This window comes from Nymphalis io, chromosome 1, assembly GCF_905147045.1.
Source record: "Nymphalis io chromosome 1, ilAglIoxx1.1, whole genome shotgun sequence".
In the NCBI taxonomy this organism is placed as follows: Eukaryota; Metazoa; Arthropoda; class Insecta; order Lepidoptera; family Nymphalidae; genus Nymphalis; species Nymphalis io.
Genome location: NC_065888.1, coordinates 10,893,922 through 10,906,948, shown reverse-complemented (window position 1 = coordinate 10,906,948; position 13,027 = coordinate 10,893,922). Strand labels below are relative to the sequence as shown.

The 13,027-nt window shown below is 34.1% G+C and overlaps 1 protein-coding gene across 2 annotated transcripts in view; it reads right to left on the bottom strand.

Moving 5' to 3' along the window:
- Positions 1-13,027, bottom strand: part of LOC126775904 (voltage-dependent calcium channel subunit alpha-2/delta-3) — a 59,258-nt gene that overhangs the window by 3,275 nt on the left and 42,956 nt on the right. Inside the window, exons 7-24 of one of the 2 annotated variants that reach the window (XM_050498111.1) lie at positions 8,710-8,823; positions 8,154-8,349; positions 7,551-7,687; positions 7,083-7,163; positions 6,462-6,542; positions 6,136-6,210; positions 6,045-6,059; positions 5,819-5,929; positions 5,384-5,597; positions 5,183-5,228; positions 4,922-5,094; positions 4,490-4,580; positions 4,206-4,238; positions 1,992-2,105; positions 1,422-1,692; positions 750-1,116; positions 345-633; positions 73-259 (exon numbers count right to left, since the gene is read on the bottom strand). In XM_050498111.1, the coding sequence (XP_050354068.1) occupies positions 73-259; positions 345-633; positions 750-1,116; positions 1,422-1,692; positions 1,992-2,105; positions 4,206-4,238; positions 4,490-4,580; positions 4,922-5,094; positions 5,183-5,228; positions 5,384-5,597; positions 5,819-5,929; positions 6,045-6,059; positions 6,136-6,210; positions 6,462-6,542; positions 7,083-7,163; positions 7,551-7,687; positions 8,154-8,349; positions 8,710-8,823 (2,595 nt within the window). The remainder of the gene's footprint in view (positions 1-72; positions 260-344; positions 634-749; positions 1,117-1,421; positions 1,693-1,991; positions 2,106-4,205; positions 4,239-4,489; positions 4,581-4,921; positions 5,095-5,182; positions 5,229-5,383; positions 5,598-5,818; positions 5,930-6,044; positions 6,060-6,135; positions 6,211-6,461; positions 6,543-7,082; positions 7,164-7,550; positions 7,688-8,153; positions 8,350-8,709; positions 8,824-13,027) is intronic. The other variant, XM_050498203.1, reaches the window with a different exon arrangement.

The following is a 13,027-nucleotide window of genomic DNA, read 5'->3' as shown; positions in this document are numbered from 1 at the left end:
ATCGAATGTCTTAATTTAATTCAAGTATAAACATAGCGCTCGTGCAGCGCGCGGGACAGGGCCCGTAGTGACCTCTGGGTGGTAGGACACGCAGGCGGGCGGGCGGCGGCGCGGCAGGGCGCGCGGGGGGCGGCGACACGCGCTGCGGGCGGTCGCCTCGCGCGCGCGCACGTCCAGGCGCTTGGCGCCGCACGGGCACAGCGTGTCCACCACCAGCAGGATCAGATTGCTGTGCGGGATCTTCTGCACGCTGAACGGCCTGGAGGTCGATCGGGTCGAGATTATTTACGTCAAATTTCGTCTGTACCAAAATGAGTGGCGTTGATTTTACTCGAGTAGATCACCTTTCGCATCCGGAGTTGTGGCAGTTGGTGAGCTTCCCCTTGAGCGGCTGCGCGGCGTTGAGGCGCGTGGACTGCAGCGTGAAGAGCTCGGCGCTCGTGTCGCAGGGGCGCACGGCGGCGGAGCGCGCGGCGTCGCGCGGCGGCTCGCGCGGCGGGCCCGGGCTCACGGGCTGCGCGCCGCCCGCCGCCTCGGCCGCGCCCAGCCCGTCGATGATGATCTCGTACGTGCCGCGGTCCCGGTCCATGTCGTCCTCGTGTTCCATATCCTCGTGTTCGTAATCTTCGTAATCTGAAAAAATATTACAAATTTCGATTCTATTATTTACTATGTTTTTTTATTCGTGCCCGAATAGTTCATTATCCGAATAATTTTCAAAGTGATGTTTCAGTATGTAACGAACATACCCAATTCCTCTTCCGGATGAGCGTGAGGTCGGGCCTGTACGGTCTCCCACAGCGGGTACCAAACGGCGAGCAAGTTAGCCACGTATCCGCCCAGCCAGGATAGCGGTTTCATGGGGGTCAGCTTGTTACTGTCGCCACTGAATGTGTTTCTTGAATCCGGGCATCGACCCTGGTGGTCGTGTACGGTAACTTTCTTGTAGATTCTATCTTGTACGAGCGAGTCCATTATCGTCCCGTCCACCTGTCCGAAGAACCGTCCGGTCTGCGAAGCGTCTTCAGATAATATTATAAAACCGTTGTCATCTAGGATGTAGCAGTCCAGTTCGTCGCCAGCACATGTTTTTTTGCAAATACTTCCCGCTGTACACTGTTAACGTGAAACAATATTTATATAATTCAAAAATCTATACCGCGTTAAATACGTAGCATTAAATATTGAACACTTATAATAGAAGACACCCTTATAAGAAAAACATTTTTTTTTCCATCTCACCCATGTATGGAAAATAAGGGATCAACACTTAGAACCATATTAAATCTAAATTACAATGTACAATAAGAAAATAATGTATTTATGTGAACATATGAAGTATTTTATTTCTGAGTTATTTCTTTAATATTCGATATCAGCAAATCTTAAAATAAAAAATGTCGTCTCCACACAAAACCTACCGTAGATGTAACGTTCAAGAAATGTTTCGCAAGCGAATCTAGTTGGAAATGTAATCCGACGACGGCGGCCGGGGCGCGATGTCCTCTCGATTCCACGAACACGGCGTGAGTGGCCAGCACTAGAGGAGGTTTTCCACTAAAATCTTCTGGTTCGGAACCATCTCGAAAGGGGACAGAGAAGACAAAACTTTCAGGCTCAATGGAATGATGCTCTACTGCGCGTCGATACCATTCCGAGTCATAAGCACGTGCATATTTTTCGCTGAAATGTCTGAAAATATAAAAAAACTATATTTAAAGTATTGTATTATAAGTAAGTATTTATATGTATATATATATATATATATAGCCAAGACAGTGGTTATAGCACGTCGAATTTAAATTTTCGGAATTGCGGATTCAAAACTCGGGCACTGAATTTAATGTGCTTAATAATATTTTTACTTTTACTTGAAGAAATGAATGAATTAAGAAAACATCATGAGGAAACACGTGTATCCGCATTCAAACCTAAGGCGATGAGGCTTTCGCGGAGCTGTGAGACAGTTTACTTTGTGATTAAATACATACGGTTCAGAAGAATCAGCTGATCTTGAAGTATTCATGTTTTCAGTCCACTTCAATAGGCCGCTTCTAGTTGCGATGAAAGACAGAGTCACCACGAACTTGTGAAAGCGTCCTTGTCTGTAAAGATAGTCCTTTCTAATCATATATCGTACCTTAATTCTGTTTTAAATATAAAATTACATATGACATTAATCAAATTAGGCAAGTCACATTTAGGTACATATATTTTCGTGCCCGTTGAGCGAAAGCTACGTAACTAACATATATTAACTATTGAGCTACGTGTCAATATAATGATAGAAACTAACCTTTTCAAATGTTAGAAACTTTAATTTTAATAGAAAATTTAATAGAAAAATTGCCATTTTTAAGTCTGTTTTATGTTTAATCTCGTAAAGTGATTATCTAAACAAGATAAAAGAGCCTACTTAAAATATTTTGTTTTTTTTTTTATTTTACTAAACATGTTACTTAGTTAATTTTCGCTCAAAGAGGATGATATTTTATTGAAACAATATTCTTGTTGTAAATAAAATCGCTTATACACAGCTTATTCAGTAATAATAGAAGTTACGTAGATTTTTCATTTAATCCAAATAAAAATCATCAATATAAAGTGTACCATTGCTGTACCTATATAATTTACTCTCTGTAATAGCATTTTTTGAAGTTTTTACAGATTAAATAATATATTTATAGAATCTGTTTTATATATATTTGTGTAACAACATATATAGCTATTTGAAAAATCGCAAGAAATATGTAGATCTATATAACGTTACTATGGTAAATGGTAATGGTAATATGGTAAATATTGTAATATTTGTATTATTGTTACTGTTTGGCTTTGGTCGTTGTTTATTTTATTATACACTATTTACGTGTTTATTGTCATAGGGATGAGACCATAGACAATTTAGCATTTTTTAAACATTTGACATATTCCTAACAGTATTAAAATAGAATAATTGATATAATTATCAATTATTCTATCAATGCCGCATATACACCATTTAATTGAAATTACTGGTACACCTTACGATGTCATAAACAAAGGCACATAGTTATTAAAATATTATTAATATAAGATAATCCAAACTCCAAGCAAGCTAGAAAACCTGTTAAAAAATTAAACAATATTATGATTATTTATAAATTACCTGAGTCCTCGATAGCTTTCACAAACTTAAACGCAATTGCATTTAATCTACCCAAGCCTCCAAGTCGTTTTCGACTCAGGGCTGAATGTTATATGAATATTATATGTATAGCTTAACGGACCCAAATATTAGCACTGCACAAATTACCATTACCACTAAGACGAAAAAGGTGTTTGTTGTGAAGGTTTTTGTATGGCTGAACGACAAAATTGGCACCAATGTCGTGATTAAAAAAGTTGTTTTACAGTTGTTTATATTTTTTAATAATTTTGATTAATTCAATCAAATCCAATAAAGTTCAAGTATAATTTTTTTTAAAGTCATAACAAAATAATAATACTATATACATATAAATGGTGATTATAATTAAAAAAACAAGAGTGCTAAAACTACAATAGAGTCATTATTTATTTATTTTTCATTTATAAAAAAATAATCTATTAATAGATAATAAAATCAACTAATATCAGTGATATTAGTAATTTATAACATCCTAAAGTGCCAATCATTGGGTCTGTCAACCTATGTAATCGTATTTTTTGACTTTATTATGCGAATCCCTTTTTATATTAAGGCACAACTGTAATCCATTTATTTAAATAGCGCTAATTTTCACACCAATTACATTGACTCAATTGGCTTTCGTGCTAGCAGATAACGACTTGATAAACAAATATATCGTGTGAGTATTGTCTTCGTTGTGTAGACACTTAAAATTATGTACTAGCTGCTATTAATTTGCAATGAAAAAACACACTTTATCTATGAAATTAAGAGCAAAAACAGTATCATTTACGCTAATGTAACTTCCTTGTTACACCTATCTATACAAATACCAAACGATAGGAAGGGGATCAACTTAAGCCTACAACGCAGGAAAAATCCCTGTTTATCACGCAAAATAATTGCTTCTAAGGATTTGTAATCACCACACATTTCTTCTAATCTACAGTTTGTTATATTTGCTCAATTATTTAGGTGTTATTTCTAGTTGGCGTCGATTTTCTAAACTTTATCTATGCGAAACATTATAATGGAGATATCTTTGTTACGTTACCTTGTTAGTAGTGCCATTAATGTCGCTATCGGGCTATTCGTGTAACACATAGAAATTAGTGATCAAAATAAAATTAAAAAAAAGTGCGTTGTGGTTTTAATTAATATCTATATGTGCAAGAATTGCATGCGAAATTTAAATAATTCCGTCGAACACAATCTGAATTTGAACATTTTCTGAACAATATTTTTTAGACTTCACTGGTTCAGTGGTTTTGTAAATTGATTTTGTCATATCCATGTTTTAAAGCTAATAAACATGCAATATATCTTCGTTTTACTTACTGAGAGTGATGGCTCGCGTGTCCAGTGTGAGCGTCCAACTCTTTTATTACCATTGCATCACGTACTAAAGATTGCATTAAAGTTTTATCACCTGTAAAAAAAGAAGATTGAAATTAATATGACATATTCCTTAGAAAAAAATGTTTACGTATCAGGATTGTCAGCTGTAGTTTTATTCGCTCGCAAGATAACTATAGAAGCTCGAAAGGCTACTGGCGTTTGCAAAAGGCTAGCCCACCAGGGTAGGTAAAACCTATCTATTCATCAGTAGTTTGATCGCCAAATACTTAACGCTGTTGTGATCCCGTTTGAGGGTGAATTAGTGTAATTATATAAGTTAGTCATTTTAATCCCATGGTGGCCGACGCAAAGACAGCGCAAGAAATATTTTTCATCGAATATTCTAAATAAGAGAAGGCAAGTAAAGCTCACAGTAGTACGAGTCCCGGTCTTGCTTCTTGTGCGCGTTGTGCAGCGTGAGCGCGCGCGGGCGCAGCGACATCCACTTCCAGCCCGGCCGGCCCGCGCGCGTCAGGAAGTGCACGAGCTGCTCCTCCGGCGACGAGAACGACTGCTCCGACGTCGACGCGTACTCGCAGTATACCCTGCGATGCAGTCAGCGATTTGCGTGATTCATCCTCTCAATTGTAAGGAATATTTTTTAGCACATATATAATAAGCACATTATCTTACCACTTGGGATGAACTTTCCAGTTGTCGCCTTTAAAGTATTCTGTTACTGTATGACAAAAAAATAAAAATAAATATAGCTAGTATAGATCACTAAATAATATTACGGTTAAAATATTTGAGAACAATTCAATTTATTATAATTATATTATAATAAACGTATTGGCTGTATTTCCTTGTTATTGTTTTTTATCCGTCAATTACCATTTATAGGACTATGTTTTATCTCCTGTTCAGCTTGCAGCTCGTACATGCCGTATCCGTCGGGCAGTACGGCGGCCAGCGAGTACGGCGTGCCGTCCACTGGGCTGTAAAAGTAGCGTTGTCTTCGCGTTGCGACTCTTCGCATTCCTTCGTACTGCACCTTAACACCCATCTCAGTTTCGCCCTCGCGCTGCTCTATCATGTCATGTCGCAGCTGTGGGTTATGTAAAATATTTTGCGTCCAGATGAAAGTACTCAAGTGATAAATTTTAGACATATAATATGTATATTTAATAATTTAGTTTTATTTGTAAGTATTTTTTTGTAAGCATTTTGATCATATACTCAAGTGTAAATGTTAACTATTCTATTAATTTATACATATTGGCAATGCTTTTTTATAATAATAGTTAAACAACATAATTTATAACTTACGTCAAGAAGTAGAGAAGTAAGATTGACTCGCGAATTCTCATCGGAATCAACAAGAAGTTCGACATCTGTGATGTCGACGCTGGAGTAAAGAGGTCGTAGTGTTTCTGTGTACTGTAGCGAAAACAACGCTTTAAAAACTAATAATATTGTCTAAACTAGATACGTGATAAAACCATTTAAAAACGTATTTAATTTGCTATAAATACGACTAATTCCTTTTTCTTACCTCCTCATTAGTGTGCTAAAACAATAAAAACAATTTTTTATTAGTTGGAACAGATTTCTTTAAAGACAATATAGAAATATATATGCCTTACCAAAGGTCGTAGATCTGGGTGATACAAAACGTGCCCGTTGTTATCCACCATAAACGAGTAACCGTTAACTCCTAACTGTTAATGAGGGAAAAAAACCTTTTAAATAGTTTATTTTATTAGAATTCATTTTTAAATTAGGAATACTGAAAAAAGATAATGCCATATTTTAAATACCGCTAGATCTATAATCAACGTGTTGACGTTATAAGTGATGCCATTATTATATAAATAAAAATTCGATTACGTTAAAGTTCGATCAATCGAATTATATATTAAAGATATTTATTTTAAAATAGTTTTCATACTTTTACTGTGTAAGATGTTACCTTATATGGTGGTACGAGCTTCTTTATTTGATCGACAGGAACATCAGTACCAACTACTCCCAGTAAGTTGGCTTCTCTTTGCTGAAAAAAGAACAACAATGATCAGCGATTCCGATTCTGGTCAGAAACAGAACGACTGATGTGATGCGTGATTGCAAACAAAATTATGAGAAATAAATTATGTAAATTTAATAAACTATTTTTTTTATAAAATCCAAATTGAAATAAACTTTATCCGTTTTATAAACAAAAGTGATAATCAATTTTGTTTTATATAACAATATATCATTTACAATTTCGCAATAATTCCACCCAGAAAATCCGACAAAAAACTCATTAGATCTCTTATTTACTGAATACAGCAGTAATTATAAAAATATATTTCTATAATTACATGCTTTAAATCCTACATAATCAGGTGGTGGCCCATTTGAACCCATGCCCGTTATGAACCCATTTAGTAGGTTACCACTAACTCTTTATTCCACTGCTAAAAATCAATATTTATATCGTTGTGTTTCAGTCATGCTTTTTAATATATATAACACATTAATTTTAACTCATTTGCTATTCGATTATTGGAAAATGAGTAATATATTAGTATAATAAAGGTATATGTACCGTACGGTTTCTCCTGTCGAAAATAGGAACTGTGACTGACGTCATCAGTTGACCCATCCCGTCGTCGTCCAGGCTGCTACTCTGTATTGTGCAAATATTAAATAATTTAATCTAATCAGATTTCAACGCTAATATCTAAGAAAGAACATGTTAAATGAGAATAATCTGAAAGAGCTTATTAAAATATACATAACGGGTAAGAAAAGCTCGTCTAAAAGAATTTACATTGAAAACCGATATAGAAAACACGTTATATATCTTCTGCCTTTATAGGTAAGCCGTAAATGATATTATAATTATTATTGTCGATGTTGCATATCACTTTCTGACATTTCACAATCGTGTTCTGCGCTGGTTTTCGAGTTTTTTCGTACAGAATAATTATTGTTCATATTGATTTATCAACAACAAACCCGTGAAAGATGTTTTAAAAGGCTTTTTAATAATAAAGTAAAAGACATTCCTTACCCTGCCTCCGACGTAGACGGGACTCCAGTGCACTGGATGTATCGTCTGGTACATCACCATGGGGCGTGCGAGCACCTCCACAAAGTGCAGGACTTTACGACGAACCTCTCCGTGATCGTTTATCGTCACATGGAAACCTAATGGCAAAAATGAAATATATCATTATTAATTTAATCATGTAAGAGATATATATGTGTATTTCTAATTTGAAGTAAAATAAATCACAACTAATTTAGACGTACTAATATCCAAATAACATGAAAGATCTTGTAAAACATTATTTCAGTTTTTGTATCTATAACTATAATAATTTTAATAATACAAAATGTAATTTTTCTTGCGTTATAATTGTTTGTCGGTGAAACTTAACCGGAAGTAATGAGACGAGAAAGCGAGGTTTCAAGTGATGTATTTTCATCTCATGTTCATTGGTAAAAGAAAAAAGTTGTGTGGAAATATGTGTCGGATGAAACACCGACATTGGAGCAGCATCGTGGAATAAACTCCAACCCTTCTTGAGAAGAGAAAAACCCATTTCTCAGCAGTAACATATTTATGGTAATATTAACATTGTGACTTTTAACTACCATACATCTTACTCACCTTTGTTAGTGCAAGCCATGTCCTTCATATTATGACCAGAGGCAGCGTCTCCACCTACTCGATAAGTAAAGATGCGCACTGGCATATGAGGCCAGTTCCAAGTACGAAATACGGCCTTTACTCCGCCTGCACCTCCGCCTGCACCCACCACAGCAATCGCCTGGTTGCATTGGCAACCTTGTCCAGTACGATTATACTGTATATAAAAATATTGATAGTTAACGTTTTATTTCACTCATTAAATTAAACACGTTTTTTCTTCTTTTTTCGAATATTAAATTGCTCTTGATAGAAAGTGAGAAGTGAGGATATTTGCCAATAAATCAAAATCAAATTGCTTTAATTAAAAAAAATATATATATTAAACGACGATTTAAAAATGAAAATATTTTTTTGAATATTGCTACTTAATTTTGTAACCTTTTGTTCTCATTTGTCTATTTTTAATTGTCTATTTTAAATTGATAACAATATGTCTTTCTACATTACAAAGCGCCGACAATAGGAGGTCAACAAGTCGAACAGGCAACAGTCCGAACAAAAGCAATTCTTATACCCGATGGAGTATTTCAAAGGCCGTGGTAAGAGCGCCGGTCAGATTGGCTGCGCCGCCCGACGCCTCCGAGGCCCACGTTGCACTTTTCAACTCTCGTATTGTTTCAGGTACCGCCTGAAACACGTGCTTTTATATTAATATTCATATATTGAAAGTATACATTTAATATTTTTAATAAGTAAAAGGTAAATGTAATTTTTTTTTTTATTCTATAAAACGTTCATATTTCTATATGACCTCTAATTTTAATTTCATTATGACACACACATATGATAGCACAGTCAAAGATTGATAAAAAAAAATGTATGTTTATTTTCTACAGGGACATAAGTAAGTATAAGAACATATGCCTTCGATACGCCACATTTTAAGTAGACTACCGTTTCTATTGCTAACGTAAAAGGCTAAGGTAAGTTTGCTGGAGCTAGAGAGCTTCTATAATAGCTGAGAGCTAGTCACTTACTTCTGGCCTTTAAACTTTGAGAGGGTCAAGGATTTATGTCATGAATCCATTTAGATACGTTTTTCGGCGGGCGTGGTCATAGACGCTTTTTAAACTATATGTCGTGTGCGGTAAATGTTGAAAACAACTTTGAAATATCATTCCATTAGCACATGTTTTAAACAGTAACTGCAATGAGCTTAAATTTAGAGTACCGTAATGGTTTTTTGGAAGCAACATTTCAACAGCTTACTTCACTGTTGGTAATGTGTTAGTTACTATGTCTCTGACACATTTTCACAGACAATGATGATAACGATGATGACGATGGAGACTAGAAAACTGCACGAAATACTGCACAAGTATGTGCGCTAACACATGTAAACTTCCTATTCCTACGCTCTTATAGCTCCTTCCATAGACATGAGCGGAGAGTTCAAGCTCAAGAGCAAGTCTTCTAGCAGTTGAAAATTTACGAGTTCACTTTAAACTAAGGACTATTGACAGAATCTGTTTGCTGACTTATGTGGGCACAATGTGAAAAAAATTATAAGGTCGAATTTAAGTGCAAAGTTATTTGTTCTATTTTAGTAAAACAATAATTCCGTGTCCTGTATGTGTTTAAATTTTATATATCTTAATAGCAAATCAGCTATTTGCTATTGCTCATGCGTTGCTCCTATAAACAATATTCGCGCTACCTCTCGAACTTTAATGACACTACAGATACTGTCTAAAAACTTCAACAAGCGTCAACAAGAACTTTACAAAGATTTCAACTCAATCGGCTAAACGGAACGTTTACGGGGCAAAAACAGAAACATTCACATTTATGTGTAAATATTCAAAACCTATTCACTTACAATTGATTAAAGAAGCTACAAGAATAACGTTAATCATTTAACATTAGATAAAATAAGTAACAATGCAAATGAAATAAACATTACTTCTTTTTTCTTCAAATTAATAAATTATTCTATCGGTTGGTACCATTTTTTGAAACCTTATCATTAAATGTTCCATTTAGTTGTTTGTTTGTTATCGCAAAATGTAATTTTAAATTAAAATTTGTTTTAAGTATTCATAAAATATCAATCATTGACTAAGCTTTTGTGAACAGGAAATAAATAGATAATATTTGTTTTAAATAAAATCTATGAACTGGTTATAACTATTACTTAAATATGATATCGTTTATAATCATAATAAATATATTTAAGAAAATGCTAGGCATGAAGGACATTGTATATATAGTAAAAGTTTTAAAATTGTATAATAAATTTGAAATTACTTAACGTTAAACTAATATAAATATGAAGTACAACATTATATATAACTGTATTATTATATTCCATAATATTTCAGTTCGGTAATTCCAATCTTGCGACAAGTCGAACTTGTCATTTCGAATAGGCGGCGTACGTGGAAGTCGAATGGAACTTTACAACTCGGCTGATAAGTGTGCGGCCTCACCTCGCCTGTCACGAGCTAGCCAACTCTTCTACGTAGCGTAGATTTTATCTCGAAACTTTCCAATCTTATGAGACGTGTAGTGAACACGAACACAATCATTTATACATTGTCTATACCACAATTGCAACGCTTTATTAAGAATACCTATAATTAATTTATTATTTGAGAAAATATTGAGGACACGTCTTATAGTTTTTGTACATTTTTAAGACTTTGTTTAAATAAAGCATCCATCAATTTTGTTAAGGATCGTAAACTTTTCACTTAAGAAAAGTGATGTCTTATTGGTTTTCAAATTCCACCACCGAGGTGCGTGAAGAGACTGAACAATTGATGAATTTCATGAGATGTTTTGTTACGACATTTAGGACATACATTTGTATTCATAGGTCGTATTCTATTGAAAATATCCATTTAGTTACTGTAAGTAATAAATTATTAATAGCATTGTCTCGTTTTGACAGAGGATCTTTTGCTAAAATTTGCATTCATGGCCACACTATTTGGATTATTACTTACATTTAAAAAATATATATACTGATGATTTTCGACCAACGAACATATTTATAGATTTATATAATTTCTGCTATAGTAGAAAATATACAAACTCGCTCACCCCACTATAGTCGGATATAATCTAGTACGCGGTACTTGAGTTTCTTTAAGTGGTACGCAGGATAACCTAATTCGGAACGACTGCTCTACGGCACTAAACTCTCCAGTTTTTTTTATTAAAAGCAAATTTTCAATTTTCGTTGATAATAATGTAAAAATGCCTTTGAAATCTGAAAAGAGTGTAAGTATTTTTGACAAGCTTTGCCCTTAAAGCCTTCAAAATATGGTATTTGTGAAGTACTTCCTGTAAGGAGATAGAAACGGGAAAAGTTTTACGTTTAAAATTGGAAAAAAATTGTGATAATGTAGTATATTTTTTGTGGTAAAGGAATTTTTGGCATTTGAATTAGAATTCAAATTGCTTTGGATATAATAATAATTGACAAAAAATAATAGTGACGTTACGTATTTTATTCTGATAACAACATTACAGTAATCCGTTTTATGTAAAGGAACTGAAAATCTTGTGACACGCCACAAGGAACGACATTTCATTTGTCAAAACTCTGTCAGGAAGTTCAAGCTTTGTGAGGAAACAGATAAATATAATTGTATTACGTGCTTAATTTATAACACATTTGATGGCTTTACTTGATTTTGTTAAGAAGAAAGTTTTGTCTCATTTGAACAACATTTTATAACTCTTGGTATGAATTTCGTAATATTGACATAATACATATTACGTGAGTTGTTCAAAAGAGATTAATAATGTAATTTCTCTCGTACTGGAAGAATTAGTTGTATTGTAGTCATATTTTACAATACATGCCTAGTCTAAGTGTTTTAACGACTATGGTTTTGTGTTTAATTTCAGTGTACATACTTAAAATACATTTTAATCTTTATGAAATTATATTTAGGGCAGAGACCTTTTATTAAGTATTAAAAACTCGAGTCAGTAGGCCTCGCTCTTCCTGTATTACGTATATGATTCCGCTTATTTGTTGTTCTGTACACAGATAACTTTATCTATCTTTATATTTGAAATAAATAAAAAAATATACACCCGTTTTTAAGTCATTAAGATTAAGGTCGATGTTTTACTCATAACACAGTGACATCGTTGCCGAATGTCAAAGCCACGCTTATAAGTAGTTATTCTGTTTCAATTTTAATGGATCTCTGCATTATAGCGCCTTTGATAGAGTCCATTAGAGCGAATTCACAGCGCTGGCGCTACTAGATGTGTATCTACAAGCAAGGCACGCGATACGTGCATTTGTCACTAATTTTACTAAAATATAGTCAAATATACAATACAGTCGCGTTTTTCGACTCCGAAAAATTATATAAAAAAATTCAAATCGATTTGCATATTAATGCAATTACATTTAAAGGTGTAACGTAGTTCAATGAATGGTAACAAACAAAAACCGGCTCACTTGAAGAAAAAAAATTAAACTTAGAAATATAAAATGTATTTAGAATACGTTATTTTTAAAATCTCCATAAAATTTGAACATGCCTCTATAAATTTCTTTGCGAAAAATTCAGATAGGTTTTATTTAAAAGGACATCAAAGCGGAGCTTTTCTTTAACGTACCTACGTGTATAACCCGTCCTTCGCATTGATGAATTCCACATGTATGTAAATTATTATCCTTGGTTTTATCCCACACGGATACGTTTGCGTAAGCAATTTTATTCCGTCTCTATACGATTCTCGATTGATTCAATGGGATATTTTACATAAATTTTATATTAATATATGTTATTGCTGTTTTCATACCTATGTGTTAGGATTTTTTGATTATTGATTGTTTATTGTCTAGTTCGAATCGAGGCAAT